General features: G+C 47.2%; 1 protein-coding gene across 5 annotated transcripts in view; it reads left to right on the forward strand.

The window, feature by feature from the left end:
• Positions 1-17,578, forward strand: part of PLEKHA1 (pleckstrin homology domain containing A1) — a 128,505-nt gene extending 110,927 nt beyond the window's left edge. For 3 of the 5 annotated variants that reach the window (XM_029610567.1, XM_029610566.1, XM_029610565.1), the window contains one exon: positions 16,944-17,578. In XM_029610567.1, the coding sequence (XP_029466427.1) occupies positions 16,944-17,213 (270 nt within the window). In that variant the 3' untranslated portion in view covers positions 17,214-17,578. Of the gene's footprint in view, positions 1-16,865 lie in introns of all 5 variants that reach the window. The other 2 variants (XM_029610568.1, XM_029610569.1) reach the window with 1 other exon arrangement.
• The last annotated feature ends 1,247 nt before the right edge of the window (positions 17,579-18,825 follow it).

Below are 18,825 nucleotides of genomic sequence, written 5' to 3' on the forward strand. Positions count from 1 at the left end.
TGCCCATTTAATCCTACTCTCTGTTTCCTGTCTTTTAGCCAGTTTGCAATCCACGAAAGGACATCGCCACCTATCCCATGACTTTTTACTTTTCCTAGAAGCCTCTCATGAGGAACTTTGTCAAACGCCTTCTGAAAATCCAAGTATACTATATCTACCGGTTCACCTTTATCCACATGTTTATTAACTCCTTCAAAAAAGTGAAGCAGATTTGTGAGGCAAGACTTGCCCTGGGTAAAGCCATGCTGACTTTGTTCCATTAAACCATGTCTTTCTATATGTTCTGTGATTTTGATGTTTAGAACACTTTCCACTATTTTTCCTGGCACTGAAGTCAGGCTAACCGGTCTGTAGTTTCCCGGATCGCCCCTGGAGCCCTTTTTAAATATTGGGGTTACATTTGCTATCCTCCAGTCTTCAGGTACAATGGATGATTTTAATGATAAGTTACAAATTTTTACTAATAGGTCTGAAATTTCATTTTTTAGTTCCTTCAGAACTCTGGGGTGTATACCATCCGGTCCAGGTGATTTACTACTCTTCAGTTTGTCAATCAGGCCTACCACATCTTCTAGGTTCACCGTGATTTGATTGTCCATCTGAATCATTACCCATGAAAACCTCCATTACGGGTACCTCCCCAACATCCTCTTCAGTAAACACCGAAGCAAAGAAATCATTTAATCTTTCCGCGATGGCCTTATCTTCTCTAAGTGCCCCTTTAACCCCTCGATCATCTAACGGTCCAACTGACTCCCTCACAGGCTTTCTGCTTCGGATATATTTTAAAAAGTTTTTACTGTGAGTTTTTGCCTCTACAGCCAACTTCTTTTCAAATTCTCTCTTAGCCTGTCTTATCAATGTCTTACATTTAACTTGCCAATGTTTATGCTTTATCCTATTTTCTTCTGTTGGATCCTTCTTCCAATTTTTGAATGAAGATCTTTTGGCTAAAATAGCTTCTTTCACCTCCCCTTTTAACCATGCCGGTAATCGTTTTGCCTTCTTTCCACCTTTCTTAATGTGTGGAATACATCTGGACTGTGCTTCTAAAATGGTATTTTTTACAATGACCACGCCTCTTGGACATTTTTTACTTTTGTAGCTGCTCCTTTCAGTTTTATTCTAACAATTTTTCTCATTTTATCAAAGTTTCCCTTTTGAAAGTTTAGCACGAGAGCCTTGGATTTGCACACTGTTCCTTTTCCAGTCATTAAATCAAATTTGATCATATTATGATCACTATTGCCAAGCGGCCCCACCACCGTTACCTCTCTCACAAAGTCCTGTGCTCCACCGGCTTCCTGAGGATCGACATCGTCCTTCACGGTCTTTTGCCTCTGCCAGGGCGCAGCGGCGCTACAGGGCTTACAGGCAGTCTGGGTCTCGGACAGCCTCCTCCAGATCCCAGTCCTGGCCGTGGTCCTTTCGTGGGCGTAGATCCACGCGTGACGGATCGGGGCAGGGCAACCCTCCGCCAAAGTCTACCCAATGATGCCAGTCGCCCACTCCCCCACTCCCAGGATCGGGGGTCGGCTGGCGGATTTCTACGAGGAGTGGGTGCGTATCTCCGCAGACCAGTGGGTTCTGGACGACTGGCTGATTCGTGCGAAGTCCTTCAGCCACGGGCAGGCCTCGGTATCCAGAGTTGTCCAGGTTCTCCGCTCCCTGGGCTGGGTGGTGAACTTCTCCAAGAGCTCCCTTGTGCCCTCGCAACGCTTGGACTTCTTGGGGGCCAGCTTCGACACGCATCAGGGCAAGGTGTTCTTGCGCCCGGACAAGGCTCAATCATTGTGGGAACATGTATATCGGTTTTCTGCGTTGCCGGAACCCACCTCCTGGGATTATCTTCAGCTGTTGGGCATGATGGCCTCCACCATCGATATGGTGCCCTGGGCATTTGCGCATCTGCGTCCCCTGCAGGTGGCTCTCCTCTCCAGATGGAAACCAGTATCTCAGGATTATCAAATGATCCTACCACTTCCACCAATCGCCAGGGACAGTCTGGATTGGTGGCTGGCTCCGGCGAACCTGGCTCGCGGCGTCTCCCTCGAGGTGCCCAATTGGGTGGTAGTCACCACCGATGCCAGCCTCATGGGATGGGTCGCCGTCTGCGATCGAAGCGCCACACAGGGGACGTGGTCCCCGGTAGAAGCAACGTGGCCGATCAACCGCCTGGAAACCAGGGCAGTACGTCTCGCGCTCCACCGTTTCCTTCCGTTGGTGCAGAAGTACGGATTCTCTCAGACAACGCCACCACCGTGGCCTACATCAATCAGCAAGGAGGGACAAGGAGCAAGCATGTCTCGCTCGAGTCGACACTCCTGATGGAGTGGGCAGAGATCCATCTTGTCCGGATCGCGGCCTCACACATCGCCGGGGTGGACAACATTCAGGCGGACTACCTGAGTCGTCGTCAACTGGATCCCGGCGAATGGTCTCTCTCAGACGAAGCGATGCGTCTGCTGGTCCGCCGATGGGGCGCGCCGCACTTGGATCTGATGGTGACCTCCCTCAACTCCAAGGCCCCCCGCTTCTTCAGTTGCAGGAGAGAGCGCAGCTTGGAAGGAGTAGATGCCCTAGTTCTCCCGTGGCCGGCACACCGTCTGCTCTACGTCTTCCCTCCCTGGCCCTTGGTGGGCAAGATTCTTCGCAGAAAGAAAGTCATCAGGGACCCGTGATTCTCGTCGCCCCGGAGTGGCCACGTCTGCCTTGGTTCGCAGACCTCCTACAGTTGGCAGTGGACGGTCCGGTACGACTGGGACATCTCCCTCGTCTGTTACACCAGGGCCCGGTATATTTCGAGCAGGCCGAACTCTTCTGTCTTGCGGCATGGCTTTTGAAAGGCGTCGCCTCCGCAGAGGCTACCCGGAGGCGGTAGTTTCGACTATGCTGCGGGCCCGCAAGTCCTTCACGTCGGTTGCTTACGTCCGAGTCTGGAGGGTCTTCGAGATCTGGTGCTCTAATCAAGGGGTTCGGTCCACGGAGGCGTCGGTACCATTGATTCTCCAGTTCCTTCAAGATGGCCTGGATAAGGGGCTCGCATATAATTCCCTTCGGGTCCAGGTGGCGGCCCTGAATTCCCTCGTGCAAAGGGACAGATCTCTTCTTCAACCGGACATCGCATGTTTCCTCAAGGGTGTCGAGCACATACGACCCCCGGTAAGGAATCCCTGTCCCTCCTGGAGTCTCAACCTTGTGCTTCGTGCCTTGTCAGGTTCGCCTTTCGAACCGATCCGTGGAGTGACTCTTAAGGACCTCACTCTCAAGACGGTCTTCCTCGTAGCCATCTGTTCAGCACGGCGCATCTCGGAGCTTCAAGCATTGTCCTGCAGGGAACCTTATCTCCGATTCACGGATTCGGGAGTTTCCCTTCGCACCGTTCCTTCGTTTCTCCCGAAGGTGGTCTCGTCTTTCCACTTGAATCAGACTGTGGAACTTCCGGCCTTTGGTCCTGACAAACCAAGGTCCCTTCGTCATTTGGATGTCAAGCGCGCTTTGCTCCGCTACTTGGAGGTTACTAATGACTTCCGGGTCTCCGATCATCTGTTCGTGCTCTGGTCGGGTCCGAAGAAGGGGTCACAGGCCTCGAAGATGACGATCGCGCGATGGTTAAAGGACGCCATTGCCGCATCTTACATTGGTGCAGGGCGGATTCCGCCCCGCGGCGTCATAGCTCACTCCACCCGCTCACAGGCTGCGTCCTGGGCAGAAGTTCGCTCCGTTTCCTCTCAGGAAATTTGCCGGGCAGCAACATGGAAGTCGCTGCACACTTTCCGAGACATTATCGACTACACCTGGCATAGTCAGCCACTGGGCACTTCCAGGTTCAGGGGCCCACCCGGTTTAGGGAAGCTTTGGTACATCCCACCGTCTGGACTGATCCTGGTACGTACAGGGAAAAGAAAATTATTCCTTACCTGCTAATTTTCGTTCCTGTAGTACCATGGATCAGTCCAGACGCCCACCACTCTGGGATTTCTGCTTCTGCTCGGGTTTGCTCACTGTAAATGTCTCCTGTATCTCTCAATTTTCTTATCAATGTTCACAGCTCCCTACAAGTTGGCCATTTTGCCGCTAGTTGGCTGTTTATTGTTATCTCCGGTTATTTCATGGTAAATTCATGGTTAAGTAACTTGATCCAGACTGTTCTTGGTCTAATCGGGCTTTGCTATACGTTATACTGAGCTCCAGCAGAGGGTGTACTGGTTTATGTTGGTTTCGCCCCTCAAAGTCTGTTCTGACTCCATCTGCTGGACGGGGGACATAACCCACCGTCTGGACTGATCCATGGTACTACAGGAACGAAAATTAGCAGGTAAGGAATAATTTTCTTATTTTTTAATTGGATAATCGGTTTTAAGAGTTCTTAAGATACTAGGCCAAAAAGGCAGAAGGGGGGGACCTTGCAGGGCAGGTACTGTTAAGAAGCAAGCCAGACCGTACCTGTCTCCAGCGATCCCGCAGAGTGGCTGGCGGCGGCTTCCCCTGAGAGGAGTGCGGGATGCGTGCTCCATTGTGGCTCCTTCCCCCTCCCCCTCCCATCACACTGAGGGTCCTTGCTGGAAGTTCCCATGGTGAAAGCGGGAACATTAGAGATTTAAACGCCGCCTCTGCTGCACTTCCCTGCCCCGGCAACAGGCTTGCTTGTGCTGGTGCTTCGCTGTCTTGAGCCTCTCAGTGTCTGCCTCTGCTTCTGCCTGGACTTGGATTTGGTTTGTCTAGCGTCCACCTGGAATCCTTGCTGGATCATAGATGGAACTGGGTGCCGAGTCCCGACACTGCTCTACAGTTTCTGTTCAGTCTCCTCCTGCAATTCATCACAATCAGCTTGAGATTTAACTACTCCATGGAGCTTTACAGTCTAAGCTTTTTGGGTTTTTTTAATCTTTTGTCTGCCATGTGGTGTGCCAGGTGGATTGAGGCAGCATAGTTGGCGTTTTTCCAATATTGAGTCATTTGATTCCACTGCATTCATTTTTCATCACTGCCCTGGAAGGAGAAGCAAGCCAGCGACTTTGTAAAATGCCCCTATATAAGAATCATATCAATCACAGACTCCCATGATAGTTGTTTATTACTTGGGGGCCAGCCATGATGAGCAGAGGGCTACCAAAATGATAAGGGGAATGGAACAGCTCCCCTATGAGGAAAGACTAAAGAGGTTAGGACTTTTCAGCTTGGAGAAGAGACGGCTGAGGGGGGGATATGATAGAGATGTTTAAAATCATGAGAGGTCTAGAACGGGTAGATGTGAATCGGTTATTTACTCTTTCGGATAATAGAAAGACTAGGGGGCACTCCATGAAGTTGTCATGGGGCTCATTTAAAACTAATCGGAGAAAGTTCTTTTTTACTCAACGCACCATTAAACTCTGGAATTTGTTGCCAGAGGATGTGGTTAGTGCAGTTAGTACAGCTGTGTTTAAAAAAGGATTGGATAAGTTCTTGGAGGAGAAGTCCATTACCTGCTATTAAGTTCACTTAGAGAATAGCCACTGCCATTAGCAATGGTAACATGGAATAGATTTAGTTTTTGGGTACTTGCCAGGTTCTTATGGCCTGGATTGGCCACTGTTGGAAACAGGATGCTGGGCTTGATGGACCCTTGGTCTGACCCAGTATGGCATTTTCTTATGGTCTTATGTTCTTACCTCTGAGATGATTGATACCTAGAGGGTGTCGTTCTTGGCTTGACCTCCTGGAAAATACCTTTGGGTATCAAATGTCTGGCCTGCCTTCATCAGAGGCACTGAGGGACCCAGGAGTTGTACCAACTGCTGGCCATGGACAAACATCAGGGGGGTGGGGAGGTGTATCAATCCCTTTCGACAGTGAGCACAGACAGGAGCAGGGAGCCAGGCTATTGTCTGGCTCCTCCTATTCGAAGAGAATGAAGGGTTTGGCCTCTTCGATAAGCGCATTGTGGAGCTCTGATGTGTCAGATAAAGGCCAAGAAGCATTGGCATCCCACTTCATTGATGCACAATGCCAGGAGTGGGGACATTCTTGTGGCAACCTTTAATCTCCCAAAGCATTTGCTTGGGAAGGAGAGCACATCCTTCATTCAGTCCTGGGAATTGTCAGTCTCTGAGGGACCATATGCCAGCACTGATACATCTCTGGTGTCTCAGGGAAATGTGGCCTTTCCTCTTGCCTCCCGGCCATGTTGGTATCTGCAGTTTTTGAAGAGAACGTGGATAGGAAGATCCAGGATGCCCTGAATCGTAAAATGCAGAGCGTCTGTACACCAGCATTGATCTTATCAGTGTGTCTGCAGATGGATGTCCAACCCCTTCTGAAATCCCTCTTGGCACCCGGCATAAGGACCATAATGCTGGTCCATTGAGAGGAATCAACTTTGGGAACGGTCACACCAATATTAATCTACAGCTTTTCAAGGGAGAAAGCAGTAATTCATCTGGATCTAGCCCCATCAGACAAGTGGAACTCTCTGAGCCCTTGCTGCTAGCCTGGTAAGATCTAGGTCCAGTCAGGATTAGATTCTGAATATTCCTGGTGGTATGGCTATGGTTCTAAGGATGGGTCTGCAGGTTTCCTCTCAGAACACTCCTCCACAGGAAAGGAGATCTTCCCTGAATGGCTTTGTATTCACCAATTTTGTTAAAAGGTCACCATTCCATTATATTGCAAATAGAGGAAGAGTTAGGGCAAAGATGTTTGACATTCTCTAGCTGTGGAATCCCCCCAAATATTGTCGCTCTGCCCATCCATGAGATCATTCAGGAGGCACAGATAAGAATGTGGGAGAACCCCCTTCTCTTTGATGCCTGTTAAGAAGGCAAATGCGACACATTCCCAGATTCGAGAAGCAGCAGCTGCCACACCAATCAAAATTGTTTAAATTTGCCCTCAAGTGGTCTAGAACCCACTCTTCTGTGGCCCTGGGAAAGGATTCTCATATCCTGGTATTATGCTCAATGCTTGCATAGTATACTACCAGCTCTTTGTGGGCCAGTATACATGGGCCATACTGAAAAGCTTAAAAGAAGCCGCAGAGTAACTTCCTCAAACAGTGCAACACCTTAGTCATTAGTGAACAAAGATATGAAGTGTAGAAAAGGTATGATCCATTAAACCTTTGTTTTCAAGACGCCATTGCGAGTCTCTACAGAAGGTACTGGGACCTGCAGACTTGCCTGGAGAGGATAAGAATGAGTTAGCAGGTATCTGCATAGGACATGTTGAAGTTTTTGGATCTTATGGCATCAGTGGTCATTTTTTGCTCCCTTGGTATGTCTTCACATTGAGAAGAGCCCAATGGACCTTCAGATCGCAGTGGAATTGAGCGACTCAAGATCTTTAGGGAGAGCATCTGGATCACCCATCCTTCGAAGGACTCTGTGGTGGCAGATTCATTCTAATCTGGCCTGGGGGTACCCTTCCATTTTCTTCCAGTGGAAATTGTCCTAACCGTGGATGTGTCCAACCTGAGCTGGGCCCACATAGAGGGACTCTGCACTCGGGGCCTTTGTTCTGATCAGGAAAAACTTCATCAGATAAACTTCCTAGAGTTAAAGGCGGTTCAGTTCACTCCTAAAGGGAGAAATTGGTTAGCTTACAAAGTTATCCTGGTCCAGAAACAATCAAATAACTGTTCTGCATCAAGAAGCAGGGAGGGAAGGGATTCTACCTCCTGTGTCAGAAGACTTATCCATATCTGAGACTGGGCTGTTTCTCAGAGAGCCTGCCTGGAGGGTGAGAAGTGTGTCTTGGCAGATAGACTGTCAGGTCCTGGAAGCATACAGTTACCCCTTGATTGGGGGAGGAGGGGCAGTGATGACAAACCAGATATTCCAGGAGTGAGGTGCATCCGTGGTAGACTTGTTTACATCCCCTCTGAACAGAAAGGCCAAACTCTTCTACACCAGAAAGAGAAGACTTGAGCCATAGTAGGCTTGAACACCTTTGCCCTAAATTGGAGTCAAGTCTGTTTATGTAATCTATAATTTCTCTAGTGGCAAAAAACTTATTGAAACTCAGACGAGACTGGAGACTGATTCTTATAACTCCCTATCGACCGAAACAGATTTGGTTTCCTCTCCTATGGGAGATGTCCATCAGGCTAGGGAATTCCCCAGATCTCATTACTCCAGATTGGAGGCTGTTGCGCCATCCCATCTTTGTTTCCCTGGCCTTCAGACTGGCTGTTGAGAGGGTAGCTCAGCAACCTCTGGATCTCCCTGAGGATATCTTTCTTCTGGCTTCTAGGAAGGATTTTATGAGAGAGTCCTACAGTTTAAAGTGGGGGAGGTTTGCTCTCGTTGTGGGACAGAGAGGCCCTAGATCCATTCTCCTACACCACACACAAATTGCTTGATTAACTTCTACATCTTTCTGAGGCAGGTTTCACCACAGTGCAGTTTGCACTTACCACGACCCTCTCTGTTATAGCCTTTGTCCGATTTTTGTGGAGCCTGCTTCACTTGAAGCATCCAGTCAAGCAGAGCTGCTTACCTGTAACAGGTGTTCTCTGACAACAGCAGGATGGTCAGTCCTTACAAAACCTGCCCATCTTCCCTTGGAGTTGGTTCTGCAGGTCTAAGTTAAATTATGAACCAGAGGGGCCCCATGTGGATGCAGGCAGTATAGTTTGTGGTACATGCTCAGTAGGGCATGCTCAAAAGTTTGTAGAAACTTTGAAATCAAACTTCTGTGCTGGGCTCCATATGATGGTGTTACCCATGTGTGAGGACTGACATCTTCCTGTCATCGAACACCTGTTACAGGTAAAAAGCTCTGTTATCTTTAATGATGGTTTTAAACTAATTGGCTTGTTTTTGTTTTATAAATTTTATGTTTAAATGATTTATTAGTTTATGATGTTAAAAATAAAATGCAAGCAATATTGTGTTAATTTTGGAAATCTGTACGATGCTTAAAGCCATTGGCTAAGCTATAAATCAAATTGAAACAAAAGCTAGTGACAGCCATTGTGTGCATGCTTTGAATGTAGGTGTCAAAACTTGCTCTCGGGGTGGAACTCTCAGTACACAGCTACCTTGTGCAATCTTGGGGCTAGAGCTAGTGCACAGCTATTCAGTTTGCGCTCAGGGCACGGAGCTAGCAGTGCCCTTTTGGTGTATGCTTTTGAAGGCAGAGTTAGCTATAATCATGGCACTCGGGAGTGGAGCCATCAATACACCTTCAGCGTCTGCATGCTCTATAGGATGGAGCTTGCAGTACATACTTTGCAGCCCTTGACCCCGAGCTAGGTTGTTGACAAGCCTTGTTGCTGTATGATGGAGCTGTATCACTGTAATGCCTACTTACTGCAAGCTAGGTTTTGAATTTTGGACAAAAATTCACAGGAAAAACCTTTGCTATCATGCAGGTAATCCAGTAGCAAACATTTTTGGAAAATGTTTGAAACTTGCAGCTCCTGTATTCTGCAAGAAATCCTTCAGCTATTTCCTAGCTGTTAGCTTTGCTACTTCCCAGTTTGGTGTTATACGGTCTCGTTTCTCTTTTACCTGCATGTATTTTCTCGTATCTTTTCTTTTTTGGAATAAAAGTTGAACAGCTTATATCTTGGTCCCCTTTTCATCTATCCATGCTGAATTATGCTATATGTATCAGTCATGTTTGCATTAGGCTCTGCCATTCAGCAGTTATGCTATAGTCCTAATCTGTGTATCTGTATGCCTGCACAGGGCTCTGAAGATCTGCTCTTTAGCTGTCCATGCTGTACTTATGCTTTAAAAGTCAGTGCGATGCCTGTATGGGATAGAGATGTGCATTGTTTACCTCTATCGGTTTGGGCTTCATTTTCGGGCCCCCGCAGGAAATTTTGTTTTTCCTGCGGTTAGTTTTCTTTTTCGTGGGTCCTGATTTTCGCGCGCACTAACAGGAACTGATTTTTCCAAAATTTTGGAAAAATTCCGTTAGTTTATCGCTGCCCACGAACCATGACGAATTAGACAATTTTGTTGAAATTATCTCCTTCATGAAAAATGAGTGCACAGCTCTAGAAGAGACCATATCTCACCCATCTTAAAAAATCTTCATTGGCTCCCCATCCAGGCCAGAATCCTCTACAAATCTATTACAATCATATACAAGTCAATCCACCACCTTTCATCCCTGGACCTTCAATACCCACTCAGCCTTCATACCTCTCAAAGACCAATCAGAGAAGCACACCGAGGATCCCTCTAGGTTCCGAACACAAAATCAACCCGTCACACAACGGCAAGAGACCGGGCACTCTCGACAGCTGGACCCGCACTTTGGAACTCAATTCCTACTAATCTCCGCCTAGAACCTTGCCTTCCAACCTTTCGCAAGAGACTAAAGACTTGGCTTTTTAAACAAGCCTTCCCGGACAGCTCATAACCCCCTCCAGTTCATATAACAATGTCTCTATATAGTACTGTAAATAATTATTAAATTTATTTATACTTCCCTTACAGTTCCTGTTACACCCCACTCTCCCCCTTTCTGCTCATTCCATGTTATTTTCCCCTGTTTTTTGTAACTGCTTCCCCCCCTGCACAAGTTTAGTTATACTGTTCACTGCACCCCTTGTTCTATGTGAACCGGCATGATGTGACTTGCTCATGAATGCCGGTATATAAAAAAGCTAAATAAAATAAATAGTATGGGACTCAAGATCCGTGCTTCAGTATGCAGTGCAGTCCTATGCAGTATGTGATGTCTGCATAGGACTCATGATAATCAGCACCATAAGTTTACTTAATCACTTTCTGCAATCTGATTCTAAGGTGAAGTTTTCAAAAGCTCTAAACATTAATACTGCTTCAAAAAAAGAAATAAAATAAAAACAAGCGATTGAAGTAAATACAGCTTTATCCATCCAAGTTGGTGATAGTTTTGCTTTAATAGCATTTGGGTTTGTTAGGATGGGGTTTCAGATTTTATCTCCTGTGAGACACAAGTGAGAGGGAAGGGGTGACCTGCAAGAATTGCCAGCAGCTGGGATAGCACAGGCATTAACAGGCATATGTGTGTCTGTGAGGCATCTATAGTTCTAATGCAGGCTGGCATGTGCACAATGCTCCTCACTGCTCATGTGATATTTTGGGGACAGCATACATTTCTCATTACCTCTACATTATGCATGTGTGGTGCATATCCTTGCCTTTGCGCATTATAGGGAGCTGCTTTTCACTGCCCATGTGTGGTGCTGTGGACAGGGAGGTGCATGTGAGCGGTGCTGTTAACAAGGTGCCACTTGTTACTGCTCATGTATGCTGCTGCGGGTAAGTTGCTGCTTGTCACTACCTGTCTGCTGACAACAGGGAATTTCCCATTGCCTGTATTTTTACTGTGGACAGGAACTATTTGTTTTCTTCCTGCTAGACCAGTCTGAACTATGGGATTGCCAGTTCCACAGCTGCTGGAGACAGAGGACATGCCTTTTTTTCTCCCTATGAGACATCACTGGCTATAAGGGAGGTGGTGTCTTTGGCAGTTGCCAGTAGTCTCTGTCGCCAGCAGTTGTGACATGAGAAGTCTTACTACAAAAAGCAACTCCCAGAGTCAAGGTTAGGGGGGAACAACCCTTGTTCTTGGGACAACAGACCTAAGGGGCAAATTTTCCTAGTTGAGCTAGTTTCCCAGGGGATCCTGGTTTGGGCAACTTCAGGGTCAATCCCAGTCCTCTAGGGGTCTGGTTGATCACCGTTAGAGGGAGGTTCCTGGATATTTGCATCTAGGGAACCTGCTGGTGTTTTGGGGTAGGGGGCTCAAGTCTCCTTTCCCTGTCTTCTCTACTCTCCCCTCTATTCCTGGCTCTCTAAAGTTTGTTTAAAATAAAAAAATAAAAAAAACCAAAGCTAGGTGGAGCATGTCTCATACGGCTGAGGTACTGCCAGACAGGACTGAACCCCAAAACCAAGAAAGCTTCGCTGCTGACCCTGGTGATTGTGTTATCTATGGGTTCGTTGCAGAAGAGGAACGAGCAGATTGCAGTGCTGTCACATACAGTGGAACCACTGCTAGAGCAGATTTGTGTGCTAGTAAAAAGGAAAAGACTCTACAAACGGGAGGAAATGATGCGGTGTCATGGGTGTGTGCAGCCTGTGGCCTCAAAGAGCTGCCCAGCCTTGCTGGCTCTTTATGTCTGTTGTGTGACTGGGCCCCAGAGCTGGCTTTGCCAGGCAGCAGTGTTGTCTGTACCCTCCCAGAGGTCACAGAACAAGCAGGAGCCCCTGTGGTGCAGGCCCTGGATGGGGCAGAAGCAGAGTAGCTCCAAGAAGACATAAGGCCCTGCCCACCACCCTGCCCCAACCAGTCCCCTTGCTTGAAGGAAAAGAAGCTGTAAGGCTCTCCCCACTGGGAGCAGGGGCACCGAAATAGTGCATGGAAGCTCTCCCAGATGTGCAAGGACTTTCTCCAGATTTTGTTTTGATTATTCATCAAGCTTATTGCGCCATGTGGAACCAGAGTGGAGAGTCTCCTCATTTGCTTCAGGATAAATATACCCAGTGGTCTATAGGGAGCTGAGGATTAAGCGATTCAAAATCGGCCCAAAGGCTGCTGGTTTCTTGACCTTCAAAGCCATTCCTGAGGCAGGAGAGGATTCCCTCCAAACAATGCCTGCTAATTCTGAAAAGGGGAAGAATACTCTTTCGAAGAGGAGGCCTGTGCGGTCATAAGGCTGTTCCGTAAGGAATAGCTGTCAACCCTCATTGTTGACGTCTTAAACACCCTCAGGATACCAAGCGTTAAAACAAATGCCCCTTCAGATGGAGACTTTATTCTGTTGAGCATTCATAAGCCACAGAACGCCTTCACTTACGACCATGCTATTGACCAAATGGGACATTCCTTAAGGCGGGTTTAAGGGCGGCAGAGTCCAAAGCAGATTATATTCCCTACTGCTGGATGATGAAATCATTAAGAATCCCCAGCGTGGATGCCCTAGTATCAGCAGTAGCTTGTAAGATGACCATTCCGGTAGAGAGCAGGATGGCCTGCAAGAACTCACAGGATAGGAAGATCAAAGCAATCCTGAACCAAGACTTTATAACAAATGCTATAGAAATACAGGCCTCCAGCACCCAGAAAATGTAGAAACAGCACATTGGAATTGGGGGCTGCGTTTCTGGTGGAAGCCTTGTAGGATATGGTCAGGATGTCTACCTGAGCAGTAATCTTGTGGGTAGTAGCTAGTAGGCTTCTCTGGCTGTGTAACTTGGTGGCAGACTCTGTGTCTAATGCTCAACTCTGCAACCTCCCCTTTAAAGGGAGATCTGCTCTTTAGGGAGAACTTGGATAAACTAGTTAAGGATTTAGGTGCATCCAAACCCCAGAGTCTTTTGGAAGATAAAGCCTGCCCTGTGCCACAAAGATGGGAGCAGCAGTAAGCTTGGGACTTTGGTAGATTCAAACTAGCTAAAAGATTCTCCCTTCAGGCAGCCAGGTCCAAAGCTTACTCCTTTTTGAGGGGCCAGAAAAGCTAAAGGAGATTCCTTAATAGCAGCAGCTACCGGATGCCAACCCCAGTGACTATCAGTGGGCCTGTCTTTTACAATCTCACCAGGAATGGGCCCAAATCATCAAAGACAAGTGGGATGCTGGATATTGTACAGAGAGGTTACTGCCTAGAACTGGCTATGTCAATTCCAGACACCTTCATGATTTGTCCCTGTCCAAGAGAGCTATAAACACCACCCTAGCAAGGCTACAGAGCCTACAAGCCATAATCCCAGTGCCATCCCCTCAAACGAGATCAAAAGAGATTGAATATATTTTGTAGTTTTAAAGGATGATTCCTTTCGAACTGTCCTGGATATAAAAAGGATCAACAAATTCTTGCATGTACCTTATTTTCTGATGGAAATGCTCTGCTCAATCATTTTTGTGTTAAGGAAAGGACTTTCTTGCTTCCTTAGATCAGTCAGAGGCTTATTTTCATATTCCTATCTGGAAGGCCCAATAGAAGTTTCTCTGCTTCTATGTCCTAGGCAGACATTTTCAGTTTCAGGCACTACACTTCGGGCTTATAACTGCCCCAAGGGCATTCACCAAGGTAATGGTAGTGGTGGTAGCAGCCTGATAAAAGGAGGGGATAATGGTATCACCTTATTTGACCAATTACCTCATCAGGATCAGATCCTTTCAGGAAAACCAGCAAGCATCAGCTGCAGTTATCGATCCCTTGCAGCATCTAGGGTGAGTGGTGAATTATGCAAAAAGCACTCGTAATTACCTCTCGTCTTGATACCAGGGATGGATGAGTGACTCTGATACAGAAGAGGATCTCAACACTGAATACTTGTTTGTCTTCTGAGAAGAAGCACCCAGAGTGTGGAATTATCTTCAATTTCAGTCTTGGATTTAGTTCCTTGGGATGCTCATGACAATGGTCTCTCCTCTCTCACTGGTTTCCTGCTTCACAGGACTATGAACCCCATCTTCTGCTTTCTCAATGAATGAAGAAAAGCCTGGATTGGCAGCTAACCCCATGAATCTGCAAAAGGGGGTAGAGCTAGAGCCGCCTGAATGGATCATCATAACCTTGGAGGCCAGCACTTTCAGAGGGGGAGCTCACTATTGGGGCCAGATGGTTGAAGGCCGCTGGTCAATAGAAGAATCAGCCTGGTTCATTGTGGTCCATAAACAGATTAGAACTAAAGGCTATCAGATTGGACCTAGAAACCTTCTTCCTTATAATAAAAAGGGCATGCAGGGTCCTGTTGTAGCATTGTCCAACAGTGGGATACATGAACAAACAGGAAGGTACTTTGTAGCACACTACTGGTGGAAGAAGTAAGCTACTCCTTACCTGGGTAGAACAAAACTTATTGCACCTCTCAGCAGACCACATTGCAAGCAGCAAGAACATCCAAGCAGACTTTCTCAGCAAAAATAGGCTAGATCCAAAGGAATAGGAGCTGAGCAAGATGGGGGGACCAATGAGGTCCCCCAACAGGTAATTCTGGTAGCCAGCAATTGGCTAAAATGATCATGGTATGCAGACCTAATAAAGATCTTGGAAGGCCCTCCCCGGGGGCTATGGACTACTGCTTCAAGGCCCAATCATGATGGAAGACCCTACTCAGTTCTCACTTATGGCCTGGCCCTTGAAAGGGAGCGACTGCATAGAAAAGGCTGCTCCTCAGTAGTTTATATCGACCATGCTGAAGGCATGTAGAATCTCTACATCCCTAACCTACATCTGGATCTGGTGCACATTTTGAGGATTTCTGTCTTGACCTCAAAACATCATTTTGGAAGGAGGACATTGTAAGTATCTTGAGCTTTCTTCAAAAAGAGCTGGATAAAAAGCTTAGCCCTCAACTCTTTGAAGGTTCAAGTGGCAGTCATATCCTTTTACAGGGGTAAAATTTAAGGCCTGCAGCTAGTTGGCACCAGCATGTAGTTCATTATTTCCTAGTGGTAAAGCGTATCTTTCCCCCATTCAGATCTCTTGTCCCTCAGTGGGATCTTAACTTTGTGTTGGAAGCCCTGGTAGACCCTCCCTTCGAACCTATACTATAGTCAGCTCTGAAGGATCTCTCCCTAAAGACGGCCTTTCTTGTAGCTGTCTGTTCTGCTAGACGTATCGTGGCACTATGGGCCTTTTTTATTTATTTTAAATGTTAAATATTCCACTTGTAATAAATCATGCTAAAGGGAGTACAGTTCTCAACATTAAACAATAACATAAATTAAGATGATATTATACATACTATTTTTTTTACATAGGGAACCTTATGTGGGGTTTTCTACAGATGCGGTCACCACTGGGGCTGGTCCCTTCCTTTCTCCCTAAGATGGTTTCTCCTTTTCACTTAGATGGACTGATTTATCTCCCAGTGTTCAGAGTTGGCAAGGATCAGAGGGGTGACAGAAGCCTCTGCAACCTGGATGTAAGGCGTATACTATCACGATACCTGAAGGTCACTAATCCTTTCAAGAAAACAAATACTTGTTTGTTCTATTTGGATTTGGAGGCCTCCGGAAAGGGGAAGCAGCCTCCAGGACTACTCTATTCAGATGGATTAAGGAAGCAATCTCCTCTACTTACCTTCTCAACAGTTCAAAAGCACCCGCAATGCTCAAGTTGCATTCAACAAGGGCTCAGGCATCATTATGGGCAGAAGCATCCTCTCTACCCCTAGATGAAAGTTGTAGGGTGACTGCTTGACTGTCCTTCCATTTCTTTGAGGTTTTACAGGCTAGATGTGACAGCCAAGGCAGATTCGGCCTTTGGGGGCAAGGGTTTTCAAGGTAGTAACTGTCTGTCTTCTTCCCATACGGTCTAGGTACCTCCCCCTACTTTAGACTGGTCTAGCAGGAAGAACAGGAATGTAAAATGTACCCTTACTTGTTATATAAAGACAAATAAATACATTTCCTTTTCTTGAGTCCTGCTAGACCAGTCCAGGGCTTGCCAGGAAGTGACTGGCCTGCCAGCGAAGCCATATTTTTTCTTTTTCTTTTCTCCTCCTGCCCCCACCTTGGAGTAAGGGGTTGGAACTTTAAGCTCCCTCCATAAGCACGGGGGCAAAAAAAAAGGTAAAAGTGCAGAGAATTGGGGAATATCCCCTCTTTAGTTTCTTGGTCACGGTTCTTAAAATTGTTTGTTTTGGTGATTGTCTCATTGCTCTCACAAAAGGCTACTGCCAACTGCCTAAGACCATACTGCCCTTAGGTGTGTCCCCTGTCTCTGGCACATGTGGACAGGAAATCCCACTCGTTCACACTGGTCTAGCAGGATTTACGGAAAGGAAATTAACAGGTAAGGGTAAATGTAACATTGCTGCCAGGGCAGGGAGCTGCTTATTGCCTGTGTGCGCTATGAAGGATAAGGAGCTGCTTTTGGCTGATGCTCTGCTTTTTCCCCCCCCTCTCTCTGGCTTTTTGTCTTTCAGAGAGTAAAGACTGATCCCGACTTACTAACATGCCATTAATGACTTGCGTGTGTCTCTGACCAGCACTCCTCTTTACAGGAGCACTCTGGCTCTCCCTGCGAGCTCCACTCAGCTTTCCGTCCCGCCAGACCTCCACCCGGTACCGCCGGTAGCACCCAAGTCTCAGGCCTGGACCCACGCCAGCTGGCCTTGGAGCAGCGAGGATTTCACCAGTCAAGCCGAGTCGGGATCCCAGCTGCCTCGTCGGGAGCAAAGGTTTGCCCAGTGACTGAGCAGAGCCTGGACCAGGACCTGGCCTGTCTCCCGCTGGATCTGGATGATGACAGCCTTCCAGTCAGCGATGTGTAACTGCCAGCCTGCTCGGGCTGCTGGATGCCTGCGCGACCTGGGAAGGACATGTGCGTAGTGGCTGTCTTCCTTTTCATGATCCTTAACTTGAAACTGATGGGAAATCTTGCTGTCCATTTCTAACCACTTCCCTGTGTTTTTTTTTTCTCTGGGTGTAGTATTCTGCTTTCTAATGGTTTTGACTTTCCTGATTCGATGAGTTAGTTTAATGCTGTTGGTTTGCACGGTGGGTGGGGCACTAAATAGACACAGGACGCAGGAAGAGTAGCAGACAGCGCCGTAAGTTCAGAAAGTTAAAAAAAAAAAAATCAAGCTCTTGTCTTCCTTTCACTTAAATGAGCTGCTTTGCTGTGTAAAAATGGCCACTGAAGCTCCACCTGTATTTTCCTAGCTTGGTGCAGGAGCAGAGTGTAGCCAGGCATGGAGTGTAAGCGCACCCCGTGCAGGAGCACACTGTAAGCCTTGCATTCATCTAGAGTTACTGCAGTGAGGGTGCACCCCCTAATCCTCACAGGCATGAGCAGGAAAACTCCCAGAGCACGCGCAGCAGACATGACACAGGCTCGTGGCTCTCTAGAATTGAACTGGTTTTATTGAGGCATGAGCTTTTGAGGACAGGATGCACTCCAGGGCAGAGGGGGTGCCAGCATGGCCATCTGCCAGGGGCCTACAATGTTCAAGGGGCCTACTTTTATTGGGCAAAATTAAAAAAAACCAAAACTAAATATCTATTTCTAACATGTATAAATAAAAATTCTTCAGTACAATTAAAATTTTTAACAACAAACTCAAAGCCTTCTTAAGTAAATAAAAAAATTTTGGGGGAAATTTAGAAAATGATTTCTCTTAAGTATCACATCAGAGCCTGCCATAGGGGACCTACTTTTCTTAGCTGGTTCGGTCCTACTTCCTGTTCTCTCCAGCCTGACAAGATGCATCTGCCCACATAGTCACGTGCCTCAGTAGATCGGTTTGGCTATAAGATGCCACCAGCCTCTGTCATTTCTTCCCTCCAAACAGCGGTGGGATACGTGTGCTTTTATCCACAGGGACCAACCGGTGTTGCACTCTTAAAGCAGAGTACCTGTGAAGGCGAGCAACGTGTCTCATCTGCCACCACTTCTTCCTGAAGGAGGATAAAGGGGCCCTTGGATTTTGCAGCATTTGAGAGATCTGCATATGGTAGAGGCAAATCCCTCTGGTGCATGGTCTGGTGCTTAGTGTGCCCCCTGTGCTGGGCTGGGAAACAGGAATTTGCCTTCGGTACAACGCATATGTTAGCTTATACCAGTAGCAAAAGCAGCCTGCTTTGTAAAGTTAATAGCTTTTCAGATCCAGTTGGTACCTCTATAATTATCAAACCCCCACCCCAAGAAAAGCAAAGGGTCCTGTATTCCCTCCTGAAAAGACATGCAAGCTTGGAAAGGTGGCTTCTGCCAGTGGTGTTTTGAATGCGGTTTGGATTTTGTACTGTGTGGAAGCCACCCCCACCTTGTGAGCCGGGCACCCTGTTTGATGCATTAGTTGCTTCTCCGAGGGGGGGGGTTGGGCCTCTCTCTTCTTGGTAAGCGGTACAGCGGCATAGATTGTGCTAAATGGTAATTGCGTTGAG

Source organism: Rhinatrema bivittatum, chromosome 7 (assembly GCF_901001135.1).
Source record: "Rhinatrema bivittatum chromosome 7, aRhiBiv1.1, whole genome shotgun sequence".
NCBI lineage: Eukaryota > Metazoa > Chordata > Amphibia > Gymnophiona > Rhinatrematidae > Rhinatrema > Rhinatrema bivittatum.